At 31.1% G+C, this 27,263-nt stretch overlaps 1 protein-coding gene and 1 long non-coding RNA gene across 2 annotated transcripts in view; both read right to left on the reverse strand.

The window, feature by feature from the left end:
- The window catches only part of LOC139425187 (uncharacterized), an 88,536-nt gene that overhangs the window by 40,466 nt on the left and 20,807 nt on the right, over positions 1-27,263 (reverse strand). The window lies entirely within an intron of this gene.
- LOC107438414 (zinc transporter ZIP1) lies at positions 24,758-26,545 on the reverse strand. The gene has a single exon (XM_016050704.5). The coding sequence runs from the start codon at positions 26,417-26,419 to the stop codon at positions 25,370-25,372; it is 1,050 nt and encodes a 349-aa protein (XP_015906190.2). The 5' UTR covers positions 26,420-26,545; the 3' UTR covers positions 24,758-25,369.

Below are 27,263 nucleotides of genomic sequence, written 5' to 3' on the forward strand. Positions count from 1 at the left end.
CTAAGAATTTTTTTAAGAATGTCTTTAATTTTGTATTGAATAAACTAAAAAAAATTGCAAAAATTTAAATTTTTACGATTTTTACAAGTAGCACTAACAAAATTGCCAAATATATATATTTTATAAAATATAATACTTGTAACGCATAAGGAATTACATTATAATATACTTAGTTTTTATAATATATTTAAAATTCATAGAAAAACTATAGTTCGCATTTCATATAATGCATTTGATTATACATGAAATAATTATAATTTCTTTTTGATGTTGTATAAACCGATTAAATTTTTCGCTAAAATTTGAATCTGAAGTTTGGCGATTGTTTAGAATTAGATTAAATGTATAATTCATGGAGAAAAAAAGAGGCTGCTATTCTGTTATAAGCTCAAGTTATGGAAATTACATTATTATGTGTTGAGAGCAGTGGTGGCTCAGGGGATAGAGCATTCACCTTCATTGAGGTGAACCGGGTTCAAATCCCAGTGATGGTTGGCCGATACGAATTCGCACCAACCACAGTGCTGACATAAAATATCCTCAGTGTTAGGGGGATTATGTGTTAGAGTCCCTTTGCCGTCAGGCTAACCGTGGGGGTCTTTCCTGATTTTCCTCTCCATGTAAAGCAAATGCGAGTTGAATCCATCAAAAAGTCTTCCACGAAGTCAAAATTCTCCCAATACTTGATCCAAGAGTTCCCTTGTCTTCTGGATTGGGTTCAAAATTACATGGCTACGGAGTTGAACATTAGTAATCGTAAACCCAAAAAATGGATAGACAGTTCAACGACGGTTATAAAATAAAATATTACGTGATGAGCCGTTGTGGCTCCGGTGATAGACCATTCGCCTTTCAATGAGGTGAATCGTGTTTAAATTTCAGCAATGGCTAGTCGATATGAACACAGTGCTGACGTGAAATATCCTCAGTGGTAGACGGGTCATGCGTTAGATTCGCCTTGCCATCAGGCTAACCATAGGAGGTTTTAATTCTTTTCCATACCATGTAACGCAAATGCAGATGAGTTTCATCAAAATGTCCTCAGTGAAGGCGAATTTCTCCCAATACTTGATCCATGAGTGTTTTTGTCTTTAGGATTAGATTCAAAATTACAAGGCTACTTTGCTGAGCATTGATAGTCGTAAACTCAGAATTGGTTCAATTCTTAACTTTCAGAGGTTTTACTTTCAGAGGTCAATAACCGATTGGTATTTGTGTTGTAGTGAAGCTCATAAGTGCAGTTACAATTGTAACTCTTAAGTAGAATAGAAAATGGTTAACATTTTGACTGTCGATAAACTATGTTTCGAGAAAAATTGATGATAAAGATTGAAATTTGTCATATCACTAGACAGACGGTTTCAGCTAGCTAATTTTAAAGTGATCGGAATTTCGATAGGCCTTTATTTTATTCGGCAATAAATCATAAATCGAGAATAATTCTGCCTGTAACGATCAAGATAACGATTTAACTTTGCATTATCATAGGGCACAAAGTTTTAGTTTAAACTCGAACATTCTAGCAAGTCGAAAAGTGATCAAAATCTCAATTGCAAAATTTTACCGTTACAAGCGCGAAACGTTAAGGAAAACCGTAGTAAAAGAACTTAACTAAGCTGGACTTCTAATTTGCTTCAAGGAAAAAATTAACTAAATTTTCTCTTGTAAATTGTAATCCATCAAAATGCAATCGTTAAGAGTATGAGAATAGCATATTTAGCTTAGGATGATAAAAAATCTCATTATTATCTGTATTTGTTTGATTTCATAAATTGCTTTTTAAGTATGTCCTTTATGCAATTAATAATAGTTCTCATATTTTTAACTTCTTGAGATTAAAAGAATTATGATTTATTGAAGCTTTCAGCAGACATTTGATTTTAGGAGAAAATATTTAAAAGACATTTCCAATCATATCCTTCACAATTCTGCTGTTAACAATAACGCTACCATTGTTTACTTCTTATGATTAAGTCTTATTGAAACTGTCAGCAGTTATTTGATTTTTGGGGAAAATAATTAAAAAAAATTTCATCTGTATCCTTCACAATTCAATTGTTAATAATTACAGTCGCTTTGTTTATTTCTTGAGATTATGTTTCATTCAAACTGTCTACAGTTACTTGATTTCAGGAAAAAATAATTTAAAGACATATTTCTCTCATATCCTTCGCAATTCTGCTGTAAACAATGACACTCGCATTATTTACTCCTTGTGATAAAATTAGAAATTTACGTTTAATGGATATTAAAATAAATTTTTATTATTTAGTTATACTTTCGTGCAAAATGTGAAAAATAACAATATTTTTCTATCAACTTTAAAATGTTAAATTTTTATAAAGAGAGAGTAAGAAATTGTCTTTACACTAAACAATCCGTTGGATGTGAATAGATTTTTATCTAAAAGCAGCAGCCAGCTCTCCTTACCCCTTTCATCCATTACAGCTTTTAAAATAATTCAATTTTCAATATCCTTTCTACACCATCTCGGGGGGGATGTTGACGGCCCTTATTTAAAATTTATCTCGCTTCTAATTCCGATGCGGCATGGATCTGGGGAATAGTCACAAGTGATAGATAGAGCGAACAATATGATAGAATTAGAAGCATTTCACCCAAATCGTCGCTCGGAGAAGAATTAAATCAGCATGCAATACCGAGCATTTTCAAGACAATATTCGGCGGTTGTAAAAGTGTAAATTTAAAAACGTTGTCTGAAATAAAGAGTCAAGCTATTGTATGTACATTATATAACGTCTAGAAATAGATAATTCCACTTTTAAATATTTAGTTTAATTCGAAGTTTTAGTAAAGTTACTTTTTATCTGTTTAATTCTCTGTGTCAGTTCAGTTACCGGTTTTAACACCGGTTCTAAATTATATATACATTGCAATTATATATAAGAAAAAAAAAGTTGTAGTTTTAATATATATATATATATATATATATATATATATATATATATATATATATATATATATATATATATATATATATATATATATATATATATATATATATATATATATATAAGCTAAAATATTGAGAAAATATGGAAAATGATAAAAAAATAATTATAAGAGAAGAAAATTATTCCATAGAAAATTATTCAATAAATCCAAAAATTAGGCTCATAGAGCAATGCCCTAAACACTTAAAATAAGAAAACCGAACTAAAAAGGGAAACAAAAAGAAAACGAAAGTAAGTTAATAGTAGATAATATCAAGTGATAAAATTGCATTAAATCTGATCACTATAACATAGCACAATAAAAAAAGAGAAAAACGAAGAAAATTAATAAGCTTTATTAAAAAAAATTATTAATACATATATATATATATATATATATATATATATATATATATATATATATATATATATATATATATATATATATATATATATAAATAAATAAATACAAGAAAACACTAAGAAAGTTAAGAAAAACAATAAGTAACATTTATTGCGCTTAAGCTGCAAGTAAACAGCACTCATTAGATAAGTTCAAAATGAAGAAAAAAAAAAAAAACAAAGAAAAATTATAGACATATGAAAAAAAGGGGGTGGGAAATAATAAGTAAAAAAACAACAAGCAATATTTTATTTTTAGAAAAAAAAAAAAAAAAAAAAAAAAAAAAAAAAAAAAGATATAATCTTTTCTTCAGCCCACACGATTATATCCGCAAAACAGAGTGCTTTCTGATATTGTATCAATAAAGCCAAAGCAAAATATATTAACACAATAGTGTGAGGAGCACTCAAAAAATTTTTTTAAAAATAACTACATAAAAATAGATCATAAAAAGTAAATATAACATGTAAAAACAGATAATAAAATAAAATAAAAAGAAATAATAAAATAAAAATAAAAAACATTAAAAAAGGGGGGACTATAAAGCGAGTAGCAAAATCATCACAACTTACATGGACAGTTATTTTTCAAGAATGATTTAGAAATGTTTTCGCAGAAAGATTGCCAGATTACAAAATATGAAAACAGAAGATGAAAACAAAAGCTCAAACCGAGTGTAACAAAAGGGTTCTAAAGTGTCGTTCTTACTGCACTGCTGAAGTGATTTGTTATTCTGAGTTTTGATTTGTTAGTTACCAAGGATGGGCCCGAAATGGATGTGCACAAGGTAATATTATACTGGATAATTTTAAAAATTGATCATAAATAGTTTTAGAAGATAGATGTTTATTTAAGAAAAAATATAAAATAGAAAAGAGAAACATAAATTGCCTGCTTTGCAAATAATTTTAGCCGCGGATTTGCACGATATGGATTAGTACATAGAAATATTTAAATTATCAAAGAAAAAAGTTTTAATAGATTGTTGATAATTGTTGAAAATTATCTATTAAAACTTTTTTCTTTGATAATTTAAATATTTCTATGTACTAATCCATATCGTGCAAATCCGCGGCTAAAATTATTTGCAAAGCAGGCAATTTATGTTTCTCTTTTCTATTTTATATTTTTTCTTAAATAAACATCTATCTTCTAAAACTATTTATGATCAATTTTTAAAATTATCCAGTATAATATTACCTTGTGCACATCCATTTCGGGCCCATCCTTGGTAACTAACAAATCAAAACTCAGAATAACAAATCACTTCAGCAGTGCAGTAAGAACGACACTTTAGAACCCTTTTGTTACACTCGGTTTGAGCTTTTGTTTTCATCTTCTGTTTTCATATTTTGTAATCTGGCAATCTTTCTGCGAAAACATTTCTAAATCATTCTTGAAAAATAACTGTCCATGTAAGTTGTGATGATTTTGCTACTCGCTTTATAGTCCCCCCTTTTTTAATGTTTTTTATTTTTATTTTATTATTTCTTTTTATTTTATTTTATTATCTGTTTTTACATGTTATATTTACTTTTTATGATCTATTTTTATGTAGTTATTTTTAAAAAAATTTTTTGAGTGCTCCTCACACTATTGTATTAATATATTTTGCTTTGGCTTTATTGATACAATATCAGAAAGCACTCTGTTTTGCGGATATAATCGTGTGGGCTGAAGAAAAGATTATATCTTTTTTTTTTTTTTTTTTTTTTTTTCCGGCTTTTTTTCCGGTTTTTTAATTAACATTTCACTTTTTTTTTTTTTTTTTTTTTTTTTTTTTTTTCTAAAAATAAAATATTGCTTGTTGTTTTTTTACTTATTATTTCCCACCCCCTTTTTTTCATATGTCTATAATTTTTCTTTGTTTTTTTTTTCTTCATTTTGAACTTATATATATATATATATATATATATATATATATATATATATATATATATATATATTTATAACTACATCCTACTTACAGTACAAGAGCCCATTAATCAAGTAATGTATAATTTCGGAGAGGAGTTTGTCCCTCAAACTCTCCCCAAATGTGCTCCACTGGGGAGCAGGGCTTCGAAATTCTACGCTTTTTGCAAGAAATTTTATTGTTATAAAGAAAAACTGCAGCCTTCATAATTTCTCATAATTTTACCATCATTTTAAAAATCTGACCACGATAGAGCTGATACAACGTGGTGTTTCTTTTAAACTTTTAACTCGTTGGGGGTGTGGAAAATAAACTTTAAATAAAATTTGTAAAACAAAGAATAATAATACAATAATGCATAAACTTAGCTACCACTAGAAATTTGTTTTTCTCAAAAAGTGTGGAAAGTGGACAGCCCAATAGAAGCCTTCGGCCCCCCGCTTGAACAAAATAAGTGGTAACAACCAAAATAAATATAATTTATAATTAATTTTGCAAGCCCTCGATAACTTCGCTGAGTCTATGCTTATGTGCATTGTTTATCCAAATCCCATCCCTACGATAGGCTTCAACTCATTAATCTGTGTGGGCAATAAGTATAAATTGCCGAGTTGAGTGATAAAAAGAAAAAACTATACATTCTCGAATTGTGAATCAGAAATAATAAAAATAACTATTAATCTCAACATCTCTTGCTTCGCCTCCCCCCGGGTGTTCAACCCCGAGCTTTACTGGCTCACAGGAGATGTCTTGGTCATTTTTAAAATAAAAGTGGAGAAATTATCCGTAATTTACATGTTTTCAACTGAATCTTTTCGATAGTACACCGTCCGAGAAGAAGAACGCAGTTGCCGAACTGTATTTTATTGTGTCTTCTCTAATAGTTAAAATGCAAAGATATTTTTGTAATTACATTTGTCCCATTTGAGTGCATCCTTGAAGAATGCGGTACTTAGCCGTGCGATATGCTCGTTGTTAACTTCGAGGTCTTTTCTTAAGTCTGCCGAACTTAAAAATCTGGGAGCTCCAGTGATCCTCCGCAGGAATTTATTTTGTGTTATCACGAGACATTTTCTCCGTGTTTCCGTTGTTGTGTACTCCATGCGGGAGCAGCATAGCTTATAACGGAGCGTATACGTTGCAAGTAAAGCATTCTTTTTTTCTTCAGGGTCAATTTTGAGTTATGGTTAATAATGGGTTTGAGTGCTTGGCATGCTCCTTCTGCCATGCTGAGAATATTAAAAATATGAGCAACTTCACTGAGCTATGATGATGTCTAACGTGTCTGTTTAAATTGTTCATAATAAGCGGAAGGCAAAATCATCGTATCACATATTTATTGAATACAAAGCAAAATAGTTGAGCATAAAATTTACTACTTCTATAGATATGTAAGGAAAAATCTCCAGTAGAAACCAGAGGTGTTGGCATGCACGATGATGCCATATTTCGAAGAGCAAGAATCTAGAGGCGTTGAAAAAAGTGGCATGATTATTTAGAGAAATCACGTTTTCATGCCTGATTTCGTGGCTTAATCAATAGCGGATTCTAAATAATGTTACACATAGCATGCTTAAAGTCATCTTTCCGAATTATTAAAATTAGCACTTAATACATAAAAATGTGATAATTAAAGCAAAAATTATTATTTTTATTTATTATTACTATTAATTTTTGCCAGCTGCACAACATTTGAAAATATCTTCTAAATAAAGAAAAAGGAGAAATGTTGTTTCCCGCTTTTAAAGTAGCTTATTGATTTCTTTCTTTAATAAGCCCATACTGAGATGCATTAAACCATAAAAAACTGCTGCATAACTTATGCACTTTTTATTAATGAACCCTCTTCTAATTAAGCATAAATCAAAGATCGCACTGAAACTTTTAGAAAGCACTTACTGTATGAATTTACAGAGTGATAATTCAAGAAGGTGCCCCAAGAGCTCAAATACATTAAAAGCATTTTAATTAACTTGCTAAGCTTATTTTTTTAAAATCTCGTGTAAGATGCTTTGAATTTCTAAAATTATTTATAACCCTTGTTTACCAGACTTGAAGCTTTTTAATAGATAAAATCCACCGATGTATTTCGAGCAATGGACTGCTCGGGTCAAAAATGAATCAAGATTTAGACATAGAGTGTTTTAACCAGGGAATTTTTTCAGTTTAATATTTATTTCGACAAAAAAAAAAATCATTAAGTTGCTTTGAAAAATTAACTGATATTCGTGTTAATATTTAGTTTTTTTAAAATGAAAATCTATTTTTTGATCGTTGTGTAAAAACTTCAATGCTATATTTTTTAATACTGATTTCAGAAGAACTTTTTCCATTTGTCGGATTTAGAATTTTACGTATCTCGCAACCAAAAATCTGATACTGTGACATTTGAAGATAAGTGATAAGAAGCAGATAAGTGACATTTTCAGGGGTATTTATTAATCCAGTAAAATAATATTAAGTGGTATATAAATTAATATACGTAATAAGGTAATATCAATATGGGTAACTTTTCAAGTAACAGAAATGTCTTTGCTTTCAACCTAATTTTAACATAACTAATCCACATTAGCTTTGAGTATACTTGCATGATTTGTATTTTAAATTAGGTAGTGGTAAATAAAATAAGGCAAAGAATAAGTTCCGCTTTCTAATAAATCTATAATTAAATAGCTCGGATGTGACATGTTTTCCTATCCACTTGATTTTAACCACTCTGAAAATATCATTTATCTGGTTCTTTCATTATGTTCTTCATTTAACACCAATATACATTTGCTCTTGAGCACTGAAAAATTGATTTAGGAATTGAACTCTATATTATTAAGAATGGGTCATAAAATTGAACCGTAATATTTGTTCTTTTATCATAAAAAGAAATTTTGCTTCAACTTAATAAAGTTAAGTTGAATGGAATTAAGTTTAGTATCGTACATTTAAGTCTTACCTGCACGAAGGTTGAACTTCATTTGGGAAAATTTATACTTACTTACTTACATACAGTTCTCCGTTATTTGAAAAAAATATGATCCACAGTATACTAATTTGAACAGTTTTCAGTAATAATTTATGTGGCAACAATACTTAGAAAGTATTAAAATATCACTATTTTTTTTGTCGAAATAAAATATTATCGATTTTTAGTTTTGTCTCCCTCGACGAACAGCCGATTCATATACAGATGGACGATATACATGTGAAGTATTTTCATGTTAATATATTACACATAAAAACTTTTAGAAAAGACTTTCCAAGGTGTTCCGAAATTCTCTACGTTTACGATTTGCAGCAACTCTTTAACCCACTGACAGTTCTGCACGAAAAAAGTATTCTAACTTGCAGTCTTCTTCGCATAGCAAAGCTGGTTTTTCCATAGGAGAATAGTGTACAGGGAAGAAACGTTCTCCCAATTTTTCCCATTTGCTAAAACATCAGTGGGTAAAATTCTAATTAAAAGCAACTGTTCAGCTATCAATATCAGTAATCTGTTATTGATGTCGGTTGGGCAACTAAATTTCTGAACTGAAACTAATTTTTTCCCCTTAATCAAACCTATTGTTTTCTAAATGGGCTTAACTTTCTAAGATGATTACTATCACGAGTAAATTCATTAAGTATTTTCTTTTTAAATAGATATCAATGCATATACTAAGCAACTGAATGTAATCCACATTTACGTTTTTCCAAATGACGCAAACAACCGATAATAAATTAGGGATATCTATTATAGTACAGGATAGACGAAAGATTAAAGCTAAAAATAAATATAGGGTGTCTCATAAATATTGGTAAAAACTTTAAGGGGAGGCATGGCACATATGAAAGATAGAGAACTGCATACCAATCCATGACTGGAAATGTCATCGTATTCTGATAGAGGTCATTTGTGGTCAAACGAATGCGGTTAAAAGTTTTGATTTTTCTCATTTTTGGGGATTAACTTCATGCTGCTCTCAAATCTTATTTTTAGGATTAAGGTTAAAATAAAGGTCGTGCAAAACTAAAAGTTTTTTTTTTGAGGTAAAACAGTGAACAATCGAATGGTATTGACATTTATCATTTCCTTCATTTTCGGGAGCTAATTTCAAGTTCAAACCTTATTTTTAGGATAACGGTTAAAATAAAGGTGGTGAAAAATTAAAAGGTTGTCATTTGTGGTCAAATAAATGGTATTGGAATTCTTCATTATTGGAGGTCAATTTCAGGTTGCCCTCAAACCTTTGTTTTATTTTATTTTATAACCGTCTTTGAACAGCCGACCCAATTTTATGGGTTTCGACTACTTATGTTCAACTCCGTAGCCTTATCATTTTGAAACCAATCCAGAAGACAAGGGAACTCCTAGAACGAATATTGGGAGAAATTTACCTTCGTGGAGGACTTTTCGATGGAAATAACCCACATTTGCGTCACATAAAGAGGAAGACCATGAGAACCTCCCACTGTTAGCCTGACGGCAAGGAGACTCTAACCCATGATCCGCTTACCACTGAGGATATTTCACGTCAGCACTGTGATCTGCGCAAGCCGGATGTGGAGTTCGTATCGACTGGGATTCGAACCCAGTTTGCATTATTGGAAGGGGAACGCTCTATCCCCTGAGTCATCACGGCTCTCAAACCTTTGTTTTTAGGATTGCGGCAAAAATAAAAGTAACATAAAAAAATTGAATTTTTGGGTATCCTCTTTTTCTCAGTCTAACTTAGCACAGCTGCCTATGAAACGGTAATTAATTTGCGCTATTTATTGATAAGCTCCATTTATTTCGTTTCTTTTAAAATTTTCTCCGAAGCAATCTTCGTGTTTTAAATTTTTTTTAAATGAATTAAACCTACAACTTAAAATTCATTCCCTTTTAATCGAAGTAATTTTCTCAGTTTTGAAGAAATTCTAATCTGTTGAGAATAATTTGAGATCAGCAATTGATTATTTAAGTGAGCTTCGTAATTCTAAAACATCTTCAAAGCAACAACAAAAGACCCAAGTGTAACTAGAGAAGAGAGAAAAAAGTAATTTCTTTTTTAAAACTCATTTGCATTTTTTCTTTAAAAAAAAAAGGCTTTATAGGAAATTGGATTTTCTAAAAGCGTTTTAGCTGGAACAGGTTGAAACAAGTTTAGAGAAAACTTCGACAAATTTTACCCATTGAGTGCATTATGTTCACAATGATAGTATCAAAGTTAAAGTTTTAACCGGCTAACGAAGAAAACAATCAAATTAATTAGGAGATTGCGCTAAATAAATTAATTGATAAAAATGCTAATGCGATTTAATTAATTTAATGGCTTTTGTTTATTTCTTGAATAAAAGTTTTGCTTAGATTTTGAATGGGTTTGCTAATTCTAGTGCACAGTTCAAGACATCTGTACATAAGTGGTTCTATCTACTTTTTAGTTTTCTCCTGTAAGAGGTTTTGTCAGCTTTGGTGATTTCTTTAGTGAGCAGCTTTGTTCACCTTATGGATTTTGTCAGTTTTTCTTCTCTGACCTCCTGGTCTTCTTAAGCGTCGTCATGTTGTCTTTTTGCAGACCGCATTATCCTGGTTTAAATATTGTGTGGTTTCGTTTCAATATCATTTAAATTATAAATTGAAATAATTGAATTCCTGTTTTTCTTAAAGGGTAAAAATAATAAATAAATCTTTATGAATTAATTCTGTGTAATCATGCACAAAACTAAAACACTGAAACGATTAAAAATTATTTTACCTTTTTATCATTATTTGTTGCTTTTTCCGGTCGTTTTACCGGTCGATTAGGAGGTTGCTCGTTGCGGAGTCGTCTTACCGTTGCTTTTTCCGGTCGATTAGGAGGAAAAGGCTAACTCGTCAAAGGAAGGATTAATTATGCCTAAAATAATTAGACATCGAATATAAGACTATTAAATATATTTGTACCAATTAGGCAATTTTTCCGATGAATTTGCACTTTACATAATTTAATTTTTTTATATTGCTATTAACTTTACATTATTTACACATATGGAGATACATTAGCTTGTATCTTAGACTAATTATAAAACGTATCTATAAAATTAAATGAATAAATAAATAGCTACAAATAAATAAATAGTTGCAAATAAGTAAATAAAAATAATTAACAAATTGAAATAATAAATAAAAAAATAATAATAAATGGATAGAAATAATAAATGGATAGAAATAATAAATGGATAGAAATAATAAATGGATAGAAATAATAAATAAATAAAATAGAAATAAAATATGCACATGGTTTCAGATTGATTTCACAATTACATTCGGGTAACGTCACCCGTGGTGTATAAGAATGTACAATAAACTTCTGTGGAACTCGTTTTTAATGAATAGAGCTGTAAACTAGCGATTGTCATTGATGCTTCACTATTTAATAATTGTGAATACAGAATCGTCTGCAGTCGAATTTGGAAATACCGCTAAATCTATGAAGAAAAAATAATTTTTTCATTCCTTCCTCCTGAAGAAACAAATTGAAATTTTCGAAAAAGTTTTCGGATCATAGGCTAAATCCGTCCCTTGCTCCCGTTTTCCCAATTTTAGGATACTGACACACATGATTCTGTAATTATAATAGTGAGGCGCATAAACAAACACACGCAGACTTTTTCTCTTATAAAGCATAAAGATAGAATTTCGTGGTATTTTACTTTAGCTGAATAACTCTGAAATACTTGTTTTGAAAATTAAAATTTTGTCTTGCCTTTAAAGTTTTAATAACCCACTGTTAGGTTCAACCAACTGATTTTTGTAGAATTATCTAATAATAACGTTTGAAAGCAACAATAATGATCACAATTAGTGTAAATTTAAAATTCTTCAAAAAAAATCTATGAGTTGAAGATTTATTGCAGATTATAAAATCAAATTACAGTGAATTTTGTGAAATCGCTGTAAGGAAAGGTAGGTGTACAAAACATTATAACTTGCTTGACTGCAGGTTGAAACTTGAAAGTATTTCTAATAATCGTCTTCAATAGCACAATTTTTTCTGTATGTAAACTGGTTTTAACGTTTTATGGGGTCTGGTTCATTTCATCGACAATCACTTCATCGACAGGCCATTTCATCGACACCACTTCATCGACAGGCCATTTCATCGACTAGGTCATTTCGTCGACAGGCCGTTTCCTCGACAGGGTTGTTTCGTCGACAGGCCATTTCGTCGACAGGGTCATTTCGTCGACAGGGTCATTTCGTCGACAAGTCATTTCGTCGACAGGGTCATTTCGTCGACAGGGTCATTTCGTCGACAGGGTCATTTCGTCGACAGGGTCATTTCGTCGACAGGGTCATTTCGTCGACAAGTCATTTCGTCGACAGGGTCATTTCGTCGACAAGTCATTTCGTCGACAGGTCATTTCGTCGACAGGGTCATTTCATCGACAAGTCATTTCGTCGACAAGTCATTTCGTCGACAGGGTCATTTCGTCGACAGGGTCATTTCGTCGACAGGTCATTTCGTCGACAGGGTCATTTCATCGACAAGTCATTTCGTCGACAAGACATTTCGTCGACAGGGTCATTTCGTCGACAAGTGATTTCGTCGACAGGGTCGTTTCGTCGACAAATCATTTCGTCGACAGGGTCTTTTCATTTACAGGGTCGTTTCGTCGACAAGGTCATTTCGTCGACAGGGTCATTTCGTCGACAAGTCATTTCGTTGACAGGGTCTTTTCATTTACAGGGTCATTTCGTCGACAGGGTCTTTTCATTTACAGGGTCATTTCGTTGACAAGTCATTTCGTCGACAGGGTCATTTCGTCGACAAGTGATTTCGTCAACAGGGTCATTTCGTCGACAGGGTCATTTCGTCGACAAGTGATTTCGTCGACAGGGTCATTTCGTGGACAGGGTCATTTCGTCGACAAGTGATTTCGTCGACAGGGTCTTTTCGTTGACAGGGTCATTTCGTCGACAGGGTCATTTCGTTGCTAGTGTCATGCGTAATTCTGAAACTATTTTAGAGATTTAATCTAAATATTTCTATTATTAATTAGAAAAATGCACTTATTTAATTTTATACTAAAGTAAAATTCTTTATGGCGGTTTATTGTTCCAATTGCACTAAAAGAAGTTCGCTTTTTAAATTAATTAATAGGTAGTTGAGAAGCGTTTAAACGGTTGATGTATCGAAATCTACTTTTCTATATCTAAATCGTAATAGCTCGACACTTATTTTTAGGATAGGTAAGGATTGTCTTCAGAACATTGCATGATATCCGGCCAAGCATGATATCCGGACCGTGGCTACAGTTAATATAGTGTGACGTTAACAACCAAATTGTTTTTAATATCAAATCAAATTAATAAAATATATTTTTAGAATTGAAAGCAATAAAAATATATTACAATGAAAATGTAGACATTATTTCAAGGAAAGGAAAGCTAAATTTATTGCTGTAAAAATTTTCAACATTTTTACATAAATTTTAACAAAAACATAGACATCAGTCGAATTCTCACAGAAATGAAAATAATCATAGACCTAATTATTATATCTGCTTAAGTAGAAAAAAAATTCTAGGTTTTTAATGATGGAAAAGTAATTTCTTAATGTTCACTTTAATTGCAATTTTGAACTTTTTGTTCAGCATCTTTAACATTAGGACAGGAATATGCTTATTCGAACAATCGAATTGAGTCTTAGTTTCGTTACTACTATTAGAGATTTCGAAGAACAATAGGAACACAAGATTGATGTTTAGGTATTTACCGAGGCGGTTGTAGATTCCCACAATATTTAAAGTGCTACTCACCTTACCAAAATTGTTTAGAAGCACGGGCGTAACGTTGCAAGCCTGTTAGTGTTTGGTCTTCACAAAATATGTTTTTTCTATGAATAGTGAATTTAATAATAGTATTAATTATTCAATTCTAATCTAATACTATCAAATTATACTATTTTTGCATTATACTATTATTATATAATTAAATAATAATAGTATAATTTAATAAGAATAATAATAGTAGTAAGTAAATGATGAATTAATTCATTTTTTATTTGCAGGATTTAAATTAGACACATTTTGCTTAAAAGAAAATTAACAAAAAGTTAAGCTTGGAATTTAAATGTAAGAATAAATAACTCCTACTCTACAAAAAAGAAAAAAAAAATTTGCAATTAAAATTTGACCAATTTTTTACTAGTATAATTGCTGAAATTTTTAACTGATTTTCTACACAGGATGAAAACACAATTTTCAAACACTTACTGACCACTATTAGCACGACTTATCGCCAACCAAAATTTTGATTATTTTCTGCCTGAACAAGCCAGGAGACTCAAAACTAAAATGTAGAAAAAATGAAAATAAAAAATGCATATGTATTTAAAATATCAAGTTTGTTCAATAGACTACAAATGAGAAAAACAATTTATAAAAATTTTCACGCATAGCAAAAACCACAAGGACAAAATTTCACAAAATATTCTATCAACATTCAAAATTCCACTTTTTTCGTTTTGGTAACGAAAATTCACATTTCTTTATCAGGACACATATCAAACATGATATTTAAAAATTTACACTTTTACACTTTTTAAAGGACTTATTGCTCGCCTTTAAAATATATACTCTCCCTGCAAATTTTATTAATTTAAATAAATTTTTATTCTCTTGCAAATCGAAAAGAAAAGCATTTTAATATTTGAGTAAAAAAACAAGTTTGCTGAACTTATTTTAATAAAGCATTAATGGGAATAAAATCAGATGCATATAGATAACTCTCCTCAATTATAAACTCAAAAGTCAATTTATTTGTTATATCGTAGTAAATTGCGTTTTTTCCCCAAATGTTTTAGATCATAAAAACCAATTAGACAGGTTTCCTCCCCTCCTCTGATTTAGAACCATTTTTTATATCATTTCGATTGCATCGCATACCGAGGATGTGGAGTCATTGTGAGTTTTTTTTTTTTTTTTTTTTTTTTTTTTACTTTAACGAAGTTTATTTTATAAGGTAAAAGAATTTATAAATGTTTAGGGAACATATAGGATAAAATACATATTAAACGCCACAACGTTATAAATAATTAATTAAATAAGAAATAAAATAGACTGGAAATGCGAGAACAAGATTTTTGTTTAAAATAATATTTCATTTAAATTTCACAAGAATTGTCAGAAACTTCCCTCTTCAGCAGAATAGCTTACAAAGACATGAGGAAGAGGATTAGAACAAAAAATTTATCAACATTATTTCCCAATATGTTTTCCAAGTTGGATTTTCATTTTATTTTTCCCCTCATGCATTTTTTTCCCAAGAATTTTATAATACTATAAAGTTCAGCCCGTTGCTCACTTTGCTCGCCAACCTTCGTAATAGCCACTCATACAACTTAGTTTGTTTTTTTCCTATATCGATCTTTCTTTTAAAGAGAAAATATATAAATATTGAAATTTCATGTAAGAAAATTTTATTAATATGTCAATAGTAACAAAATTAACGATTACTTGCATATAAAAAAATCAACTGAGCTTGAAAAAAAATAAATATCTAAACACAGGGAATATATAAATTTTTGATAAAACAAGAAGTAATCTTACTAGCTAACTATCTAAAAGGTTTGTGTTTTTCGGATTAAATTCTTCGTAAACATCACCATTGATATCATTGCAAAAGTTAGTTCCTTTTCCTTCTCTTTTTTTTTGGACAAGATTTTTAACTGTATTAATGCGTTTTACTCATTGCGGGGGAACGTTATATAAGTATAATTTTCTTTTTTATCGACAGAAAATTTTTGCAGCTGAAATGGCCTGTTAACGAAAAGACCTTGTCATTGAAATTATCTATCAACCACATGGTTTCATTATCTCACAGATTCATTTTATACCGTCTTTTTTTCCTTCCTAATTTCACCCATCATTCAATCCCTACATCAAGAATCATTCACAATAGTTGTTGCAATTGCTTTTGCGATGATAATCTACAATAATGTACATTAAAAATTAATCTTAGAAACAAATGTGTTAAATATGATTAGAAAAAAATTGTGTAATATACAACTTAAATGCGTAAAATACAATTAATGTTTCGTTTTTGCAACGTGATATGAATAGAGGAGTAGGCAATTTTCAAATGAAATGCTTTTTTCCGGCAACTTCAACATACTATTAAGATTTTGCATCAGGCTAGGCTTCATCAGAAATATACTAAATTACAAAAAAGTGCAAGGGGCATAACGTCTATTGTAAAAGAATCATAAGACTAGTTTCAAAATTACGCATGACTTTGCCTACAAAATAATCTTCTCTTAATATTGTCGACGAAATGACCCCTGTTGACAAAATGACCCTGTCGACAAAATGACCCTGTCGACAAAACTACCCTGTCGACGAAATGACCCTGTCGACAAAATAACCCTGTCGACGAAATGATTTGTCGATGAAATGACCCTGTCGAGGAAACGATCATGTCGACGAAATGACTTGTCGACGAAATGACCTGTTGACGAAACGGCCTGTCGACGAAATGATTTGTCGATGAAATGACCCTGTCGATGAAACGATCATGTTGATGAAATGACCCTGTCGACAAAATGACCCTGTCGACAAAATAACCCTGTCGACGAAATGATTTGTCGATGAAATGACCCTGTCGATGAAACGATCATGTTGATGAAATGACCCTGTCGACAAAATGACCCTGTCGACAAAATAACCCTGTCGACGAAATGATTTGTCGATGAAATGACCCTGTCGAGGAAACGATCCTGTCAATGAAAAGACCCTGTCGACGAAACGACTTGTCGACGAAATGACCCTGTCGACGAAATGACTTGTCGACGAAATGGCTTGTCGACGAAATGACCCTGTCGACGAAATGACCCTGTCGACGAAACGACTTGTCGACGAAACGACTTGTCGACGAAACGACCCTGTCGACGAAATGACTTGTCGACGAAATGACCCTGTCGAGGAAACGATCCTGTCAATGAAAAGACCCTGTCGACGAAACGACCGTGTCGACAAAATAACCCTGTCGACGAAATGGTTTGTCGATGAAATGACCCTGTCGAGGAAACGATCCTGTCAATGAAAAGACCCTGTCGACGAAACGACTTGTCGACGAAATGACCCTGTCGACGAAATGACTTGTCGACGAAATGGCTTGTCGACGAAATGACCCTGTCGACGAAATGACCCTGTCGACGAAACGACCCTGTCGACGAAATGACTTGTCGACGAAATGACTTGTCGACGAAATGACCCTGTCGACGAAATAACTTGTCGACGAAATGACTTGTCGACGAAATGACCCTGTCGACGAAATGACTTGTCGACGAAATGACCCTGTCGACGAAATGACCCTGTCGACGAAATGACTTGTCGACGAAATGACCCTGTCGACGAAATGACCCTGTCGACGAAATGACTTGTCGACGAAATGACCCTGTCGACGAAATGACCTAGTCGATGAAACGGCCTGTCGATGAAGTGGTGTCGATGAAATGGTGTGTCGATGAAGTGATTGTCGATGAAATGAATGCGACCCCGTTTTATGCACCTGCTTTTCTCAACACATATGTAGTTTGTCTAAAATAAGAGCTCCTCCAGACATTCGTCTGGACCTGTGGCGGTGACTATGGTTATGAGGCATGACTATTTCAAGTAGGGGTCACTGTTTTGGAGTGATTTCGGCTCGGGTCGGCGGGAGAAAGGTGATCTTTTTCTTCAGTCTATTGTGTTAGTGCTAGAGTGCAGCTACTCTCCCTAAAATGCACCATTCTTCTTTCAATAGCACCAGACGGCCTCAGACTTTGTGGCGGGAGGAGTTCTTAGCTTAGACAGACTATAGACTTCAATAGTATTTTTATTTTTGTCCCACCTTATATACTAATTGGCGAACATCAATGTGTATGATTTTTTTCTTAATTTCTGGATGAATGGTAGAAATACTTAATAAATACGGTATTTGCAGATCAAACAACCTGTATTCATGTAAAAGTCACATGGCTTAAGAACCAAGTCACTGTTTCTATAAATTTGTTTGTAAATTGCGCAATTATAAACTTATAACGATAGTTTTTTTTTCTTTTTTGAAATTTCAGTTTGTTTGAAAGTTATAAGAACTTTAAATGCTTTTTGCGGGAACTGACTGCTTATCCATTGTCACAGCGAAATTTATTTTTCTCGCTCAAGATCTTTATTTTATAAGCTAGAGCATATAAATCTGATGATAATTTTTAAAAATTTTTTATTTCTTAACATGAGATGAATTAATACCGTACCCTATATGAGGAGCTATAAGTCTGCTTAACGAGTAAACTTACTTCTCATTTATTTCTTTTTATTCATTCACTGTATTTGTATTCCTTTGGTTAAATTTTTTTCGAGTATAGTTGAGTATTTTTCAAACTCATGTAGTAGTCTAATAAACATATTTGCAAAATATTTTTTATTTAAAACTTAAGTAATCGAAAACTTTACTTTTGTAAAAAATATCGACTTTTGAGAAATAAAAAACAATGATAAATGAAAAACAATTAGGGGAGTTGGTGCTAGGGGCGAGTATGGGGTGGCGGCTCCTAGTAGTTAAAAAAAGTTAGTTTTGATTGAATAGGTTTTGAAGTTAACAACATAGGCTAGAAATTCTTACGATACATGCCTAATTTTGGGATAGATTTTGTTTCTTCAGAAACTAATTAAAAATATATCTAATGCTGAGTGTTCTCTATTACTTTTTCTTGAAAACAGTTTAAGAAAAAAAAAATAATCATGAGATTATGTAAGAAATTTTTTTTGTTGCGAATTTTACTTTGAAGTAAATTTGAAAAAAAAATACCCATGTAAAAAATTCGTCGTTATCAAAATTCAATTCAAATTCAAGATTTTTTAAATTTTTGCAACGTCTAATTTTATTTGTTTAAAACACCATTAAATCAAATACTAGGAATTTGGAAAAAACGGAAAATTATAATGATAAATAAATAAATATTAAAATTTAAAATAATAATACTTGCAATAATGAATTAAATAAAAAAATCAAGAACAATGAAAGCATAAATAAATTACAAAAAATAATATTTCTAACAACAAATAAATGAAAATAAAATAATAGCATTAATAAGAATAAATAACTAAACATCTAATATATATAATTCTCTTACGTGGCTCCCAAATTTTGGCTGTATTTCTTTTCCACCGGTGGCAACGTTTGCTTTGTTTTGTTTACGTTTTGAAAACACCAAAGCATTCTGCCTTTTAATGATGTGTTTCTGATTAAGAATTAAGGATGGATTTAAGAAGAGCTGTGAAGTATTATTGCAATAACATTTACTTTATTTTCTTCATTTATAGAGAGAACAGTCGGCAGAGAATTCTGTTAGGTTAAAAAACATTTTGCTAAAAAAAGAACGAATTCTAAAAAAAATAAAAATAAACAACTTAAAAAATAAAAATGCTGTTGCCAGCCATAGAATTTTTTGAAAGTTAACTTAGCAACATAAATCAAAATGACATAGAAGCGCAACTAGATCAAAATTATGGTACCTGAACGCTTGACGTAACAAATTCTATAAGTGTTGTATCGCCAAATGCCCAAATTTTTGCATTTTACAACTTTATATTAAACTTCTGTTGTGTGTCTGAATACTGACATTTAGAGCAAAATTAAGGTTTAGAATTACTTCGGAGAAATTTGAATTGTTAACAATGACTTAAACAAAAAATTTTATTTTAACTGACAAATACTATATTATAATTTTAACTTTTTCTATGACTACACTCATTTCTTTGTTTTTTATAAATTTTATATTTTTGTGATAAAATAAAAAACTTATAGTTGTTCTGTTTCTGAACACTGATGAAAACACAAAATGATGGGCTTCATCAACAATCAAAAATATATACATTTATTTTACAAATTCCATTTTATTAGGGTGGCGCCCTTCAGAGAATTAAAAATACAAAATTATCTTCATCGAAGCCGATGCTTTACATCCGGCGTTCAGTGGCAGACTACTATTTCATATCGTTTTACAACACGTGTCTTTAACCCTCTGGTGGGAAAGACTTTAAAACAAAACTTACAACAACAGTTACTTTTCTCAACAACTGAAATTTAGAATAGTGTGATTAAGAAAAATATGTGAACTGTTTGCAATTTCAAATTAATATTTCAATGTACAGGTTTAGAATTTTCTACAGTGAAAAGTTTTCGGAACTTCAATATTCAAAAAAGTATACAAAAGCTAGACGTTAAGAACGTATCAAATGAGCGAGCAAAGCGAGCATTGGATTGCGAAGCAATCCGAAATGAAATGCAAAAGCAGTTCTGGGGGTTGGCAAGAGCCAGCGAGCAGGGGGCGAAGCCGCCTAGTATGAAATAATAGTATTAATAACAATAAATTTTCAAATTGTAAATAAAAAGAAGAAGGTTTATAAGCGAAAAAAAACTAAAAATAAACAAATAAGCTGAAAACAAAAACTAAAAAGTAAATAAATAAGCTAAAAAGTAAATAAATAAGCTAAAAATAAACATATTAAATAATTATAAATAAACGATAAAAAACAATAGAGTGGAAAAGCAGTGTTTCACCAATACTAAGTAAAAAAATGCACAGTAAGTTAAATAAGAAGTACAGTAAGTTACGCAGTAAGTTGAGTAAAAGTAAGTTTAATAAAATACGAAGAGAAAACTGTAGAAAAAGCAGTTTTAAAATAAAAAAATAAACTAAACAACTGTCGCAAAGCTTCAACCGCAATACCATCCCCCCCGAATACATAAATAATTTAGGAGTGCAAATAATTTTAATATCCTGATAATTTTACAATAACCTGATACTTTTAAATTAACCTGATAACTTTAAATCATTCAAACCCGAAATGCAAGCAAGTCTAGTGTTTTTGAAAGCATGTCCAATAATATAAATATTGTTTATTTTAAAACCGCAGTGCAATCAGTTAAAAGAAAAATGACAAAAACTTTAAAAAAACAAAAACAATTCAGTTCAAAAATTGTTATATACTGGGAGATACAAGCACTTTATATCTTGGAAAAATAGAGATTGATGATAACTTTCACGAATGCAGTTTCATAAAAACTGAAAAAATAATAAAATAAAGAAAACTCATAATAAATCTTCCGGTGCTGAAAATGTCAGTTAAGTGACATAAGTGCTGAAGCTACTAGCTTAACGGTGGCAACACCTCAGTATAAACTATCGATGTTGTCGTCCAGTTGGAACAGCCTTGAAATAACTTTTTCAAAACCTAAAGTGGCAGCAGGGATGTAACTAAGAAACTTTTGTTATTATAAAGTTAAATGCTGTCAACCTTCCAAAGTTCTGTAACGTCCATCAATTTTCTTTAGGCATCCGGCCCACTATATACTTGTCTTAAATATATATTAAACAATAACAGAATTAATTACTTGTATGGTTGGATAAACCATTATCATATTATACAGAGAGAAAGAGCTGTTTTATTCGCATTACCCGCTAAAAGACTTTTCTGGGCTACATAAAGATAAAAAATTCTGCTTAGTTCTAAATAGGATAAAATTACGAACATACAGTGAGCGCAATAATAAAGATGCCCCTCTGAATAACTACTGTTCCAGCGATCAAGTTTTGACAACTAATTTTCGAATGTTTAAAAGCGTGATCTTAGCGATAACAATTTACGTTAACGATAACAATGTCATTCCGATAAAATGTCATGAGTTCTTCACTACTTCTCCATAGTGCTTGGAACTGCATTTTATCCTGATTTGTTCTTCTCGACAACTGTGCTTTTTCTTTTTCTGTCTTTCATCATTTTTCTCTCTCGGCTACTGAGGTTTTTCAAGTTTTGTTTCTCACCCTCATTTTTCGATGGCAACTTTTCGTTTTATATTTTAAATCACTATTGTGTCTGCTCACGTCTGTCAAGTCTTGAAAATGAGCGCCTGTTTATGAGCTCTTGAAACATGCCGACTGTTATTTTTATATTTTTGAAGCGAATGACGTTTTTAATCATGTAATATCTCACAGCTTCAGTTTCTTAGGATTATTTATTTAATTATGAGTTATTGTTTAGATTTTGCTACGAAATTATTACTTATAACAAAATACAGCAGAGGGACAGTTAGGTATTATAATTTTACGCTGTTTTTTTTCTATTGATATGAATAATATTGCTTTAAGTTATTCATATATAATCTTTTAGGTAGAAATACATATTTTCAAAATATTATTTTGACAAATATACTATATAATTTTATGCCGCATGTGTGGGTCAAAACCTGGAGCCAACCTATAATGACTCAACGATTCATAATGTTGCGAAAACATGAAAAGTAAGTATAACAGTTAACACAAACATAATTAGCAATGTATTAGGTCGGAAAAATGTTTCCAACGTTTTAAATATTTTTTTTAAGTTTAAAGCGCGCTAACATTCTGTTTTCTCTACCTTTCCCTCATGGTTTCAATCGCTTTTCACGAACTCAATTAGTTGGCCAGAGCGAGGTTTTTCCTAGCTGTCAAAACTTTCATTTTAAAACTTGGTATACCAATTAAAAGCGGCTCTAGCAGCTACTGCATTTTCTCCATACACATCACAAATGTCACGAGCAGCCTTAGTGATCTTACATAGTTATAAGTTTCTCGGAAAAAAGGTAAAATAATAATTTACTTAATTGTTATTTTACCATATTTAAACAAAATTGTTAAATAACCATAAATAATATGGTATTCAAACTGTTGATTGTGAGAAAAAACGTTTATTAACTGCTTTCATCTAATACCTTTAAAGAACCAGAATTTTATCACACCAACTAGGCCCTCCTAATAAAATCACTTAGTTCCTTGCAGATGGGAACATATTATAGTAGAGAGGGCTCATGACATACAGAGCATGGGTTCGAGACCTTGCGTTGACACGACCACAATATTTTCCCATTTCATTCAATACGTGAAGAGTTTCCAGTATCTTGCACTTTCCATTTGTGACCCTGGACTATTAGAATGAGATAGTCTCATTCATGCGTAAATGGCAGCACCATAAAGTTGCTTAACACAATGAAGTCTAGTATTCCATATCTCTTACAATAGGTGAAACAACCAGATAAACCACACTCCACTGTTCATTTGATAAAACACAACTGAACACAACTTAACTGCAACACCAATTACCAAACAAAAATCCTAGCTCCAATGTCCTGTTAAATTTCTATTTTAGACTTGAAAATCATGCTAGTTTTAAATGGTCAAAAATTATTATAGTTCTGTGTTCATGTTTTTTTTAGCTATTCTACTAGTTGCAAACGGTTTCATAACCGTAAGGGTAAAAAATGTTCTTTACCGTAAACTTTACGGTTAATTGGATGATAGACTGTTGTCAGTTATTTTAGACTGAATTATAATTGCCATAATTTTAGATAGAAAATTCTAACAGTGTAGAACCTCTATTAAAAACAAAAAGAAGACGCAAAAATGCTCGTTTTTTGCAGATTTGCATTCGATTTTAATAACCTGAAAATTAACTTAAATTAACTCAAACAAGAAAAACACATATATATATATATATGCTTTTCTTGTATATATATACATATATATATATATACATATATATATATACATATATATATATTTCAGTAGAACAAAGTATCTTCTTGCAAATGATTTAAAACATAATGCTAAAAAGATTTAATTTCACGAAGAATGTAAAAATTTTACACAATATAAAATTTCAGATTGGGTATCATTTACCTCATTGTTATTAAATTCATTTTCCTTTTAAAAGGCGTTTATGAATTATAAAAAAATGTTTATTTTCATAAGTTTTTTTAAATTAATATTTGAAATGCAAACAAATCTTCTTAAATAATAACATTAAAATGCACTGAGCTAATTTATGTTTTACTATAAGTTATTTGGTTGCTTCTAAGCTTTAACTATACGACACTACCGAGAAAAATTATGTTTCTTGACTTTAAAAAAAAAATTCTAAATATCTTATAATGATTAATGTCATGTTTTGTTTTTATTTATTATGAACAGCACAATTGGGATTTTTAGACTGTATCTCATTTTTTGCATGCAAGGTATTCTCTTCATTTTTAGCCCTAAAGTGATCGAAATTTGATATTTAAGCGAGAAAATATTTTTTTCTGAAATTCAACATCACTATTTAAGCAAGACAAAATTAAAGCATCAAAATCATTTTGAGTACCTGAAAAAAACTTAAATACATTTTTTACAGTTGCATTTCACACGCTTTTCAATCGTTCATTAAACAAACAGGTCTTATGTTTTGAATCTCGCTTTCATTTTTATTGATGTGTCAAACTTTCATAATGGTTTTCATTTAAATTCACTCGAATATTAATTTTACACCGCTATTTGTTTACAAGCTTCATCTCCATTTCGGAGGGATTCAAAAAATACATATACTAAAAGCTGTTGATAAGTGACACCCTGCATAAAATGTGGCTTTATCTAAATTTTACAATCTCATCATCACATATAAAGTCACATGTTTTCAGTCATTAAATGAAACTAGTAAGATTAAAACATTTATTGTAATCTGAATAATGAAAGAGGAAACTCCGAAGACTTCAGCCACATTTCACAAAAAAACAGTCTCAAAGACTATGATAGTATAAATGCGATAAGGTAAAAATAGAACAAAAACAAGATCAACAATGAAAAGTCTTTTGTAATAACAGAAAATGAGGAATCTACAATCGTCTTATCACATTTTTAACACACATAACCATAAAAAAATTGTTTATACAAACATTATTTATTGCTTCAAATTGAAATTAACAAAATAAATTTCCAAAGTTGGTTTTAAAAACTTTTCCATAACAATTAATATTTTTTCTGCAAGTAAAAATATTAAAGTATTTATTATTTCGTTTGACGAATTGACTATAATAAATGGAATTAAGCATTATTATTATTTTGAGAGTTAACTTTGTAAGTAGATTATTATAATCAAAGTTGCATATTATCTATTCATATTATTTTTCACATTAAAATTTTCAAATAGATTTCTATTATTGAAGTTTCATACTATTATTGGAGTGTTCATTAAAAGTTTCAAGTAGATATTTCTGTTCATTGTTTGTCAATAAAAAATTGCAAATTGGATAATTCTAATTGTGAATTCTCATGCAAGAGTGCTTACATATTGCATGATTGCCATGACAACAAACCCTGTTAGCGTTGCTATTAACTGCACCCAAGTTGCAATATCCTTGTGCTCTTCTCGTTGCAGAATTTCAAAAAATGTGACATATAGAAGTGTTCCTGTAGCAATGGCATTCAGAACACTTACGGTCAGCGGATTGCTTTCTTCCAGGTTGCTTTCTGTGATCATGGCTATGGCCATTCCCAGAGGAGACATTAAAGCGAAGACGCTCATGTATGTGTACACATGCATGTTCTTACCACCTGTTGCAAGGACTTCGAGTCCCACAACAAAAGAAATCACGTATTTGTGGACGGAGATGGCGGCAAAAACAATCCAAGTGCTCGTGGCATCTGGTCGTAGTCCTATTGCGAATCCTTCGAACAAAGAATGGAAAGACAAAGCTGCAACGGTCAGCAGAGCTGCAAGGGAGAAGGTTTGTCCAAGATTAGAGTGCTGTATAACATCGACAGCTGCTTTTTCTGATATCGTTGATGCTCTCTTAGAGCGCATGCTGTTTTCGAGAGATCCTGGTTGTGAGCAGGAATTGGAACGGGAAAATGATCGGATGGCCCTGTTTTCGCTGGGAACGTGGGTGTGTCCACCGAGGTAGAAGTGAATGATTTCTTCGAATAGATAAACTGCGAAGAAACCAATACAAACAATGAATTCCGGGATTGGGAACTTTTCGTGGTCATGATCGTCGCCTTTTGTTGGTTCTGTTGGTTTCGGATTCAGGAACTCAGCAGTGCAATTAACGGCCTCTTCTTCTTTTTCGAAACCCTCTCGTGCTTCAGGCAAAAGGTGCAAGAAAGTAGTTCCAAGAAGGACACCACCTCCAAAATAAATAAGAAAGGATGTCACAATCTTACCCCTACGGGCACGGCAATTTGGCTTGCAGACTAATCCAACGCAATCACATTGGAACAAGGTCTTTTTCACAAAAACAGGTAATATTCCAAATATAAGTGTTCCAATTAAGAGTAAAAATAAACAGACAACTCTGGCAACTAAAATGTCAGTTTCCATGGCTACAAATTTTGGTGCTCTGTTCACTAAGTGACAGAAATTTTTTGAAAGGAATGATTATTGTTAGCGCGAGCAGTTTTGTTTGCGTGTTCGGGTTCGCCCCCGAATGATAACAAACTGCAAACAATAGAAAGGGGAAAGATAATGTTCATGTTATCAGTTGAAAGTTAAAAGAATCTTTTTTTAAGCATTAGAGAACAATGACGATGGACAAAAGTCGAGATCAGAAGGAAAATAATGAAGTGTTTGCTAACTGTTCAGTAAATACATATATTTACTTACTTACTTCTATTTAAGAAAATGAGAATCCGCTTTATCATATAAAAATGATGACAGCACCTGCTTCTAACAGTATTAAGTGTTAATGCCAGGATGTTTTATCCATTTGTGACACCAGATTTTATTTCACGTCATTTTATTGATACTTCTATTTCACACCGTATGAAGCTATATTCATAAAACTATCTGTATTTTTAGTAGCAACTACAGTTATAAATCACACCAATAATAAATATTACACAAGGGCAAATATTTCATCTGAATAAATAGCAATGATGATGTTAGCAAAACGGTTTAAATCGCACCAGTCGGCGAATGTCGCAACAAATATTTGAACGAGAATGGAAATTTATGTATTTTTCTAAATACAATATTGCTGACAATCTGAGAGAAAGATAAGTATAAAGTTTTATTGAAAAATGAACTTGTCATTTCATTCTAGTAAGTAATGATGCGATGTTAAGAACAGGATGTCAAAGTTAACGACTTTTTTTGTTAATATTGTTTTATATTTGTGTTAAAATAAAATTATATGAACTTATTTTTATGTCTAGGAAATTTTCTC

Source organism: Parasteatoda tepidariorum, chromosome 6 (genome assembly GCF_982258835.1).
Source record: "Parasteatoda tepidariorum strain Cologne lab strain chromosome 6, Ptep-v5.0, whole genome shotgun sequence".
Taxonomy (NCBI): domain Eukaryota; kingdom Metazoa; phylum Arthropoda; class Arachnida; order Araneae; family Theridiidae; genus Parasteatoda; species Parasteatoda tepidariorum.

What these genes read in the sequence shown, in the direction of transcription:
- LOC107438414 (XM_016050704.5), bottom strand. Translation starts at nt 26,419, where the DNA reads ATGGAAACTGACATTTTAGTTGCCAGAGTTGTCTGTTTATTTTTACTC.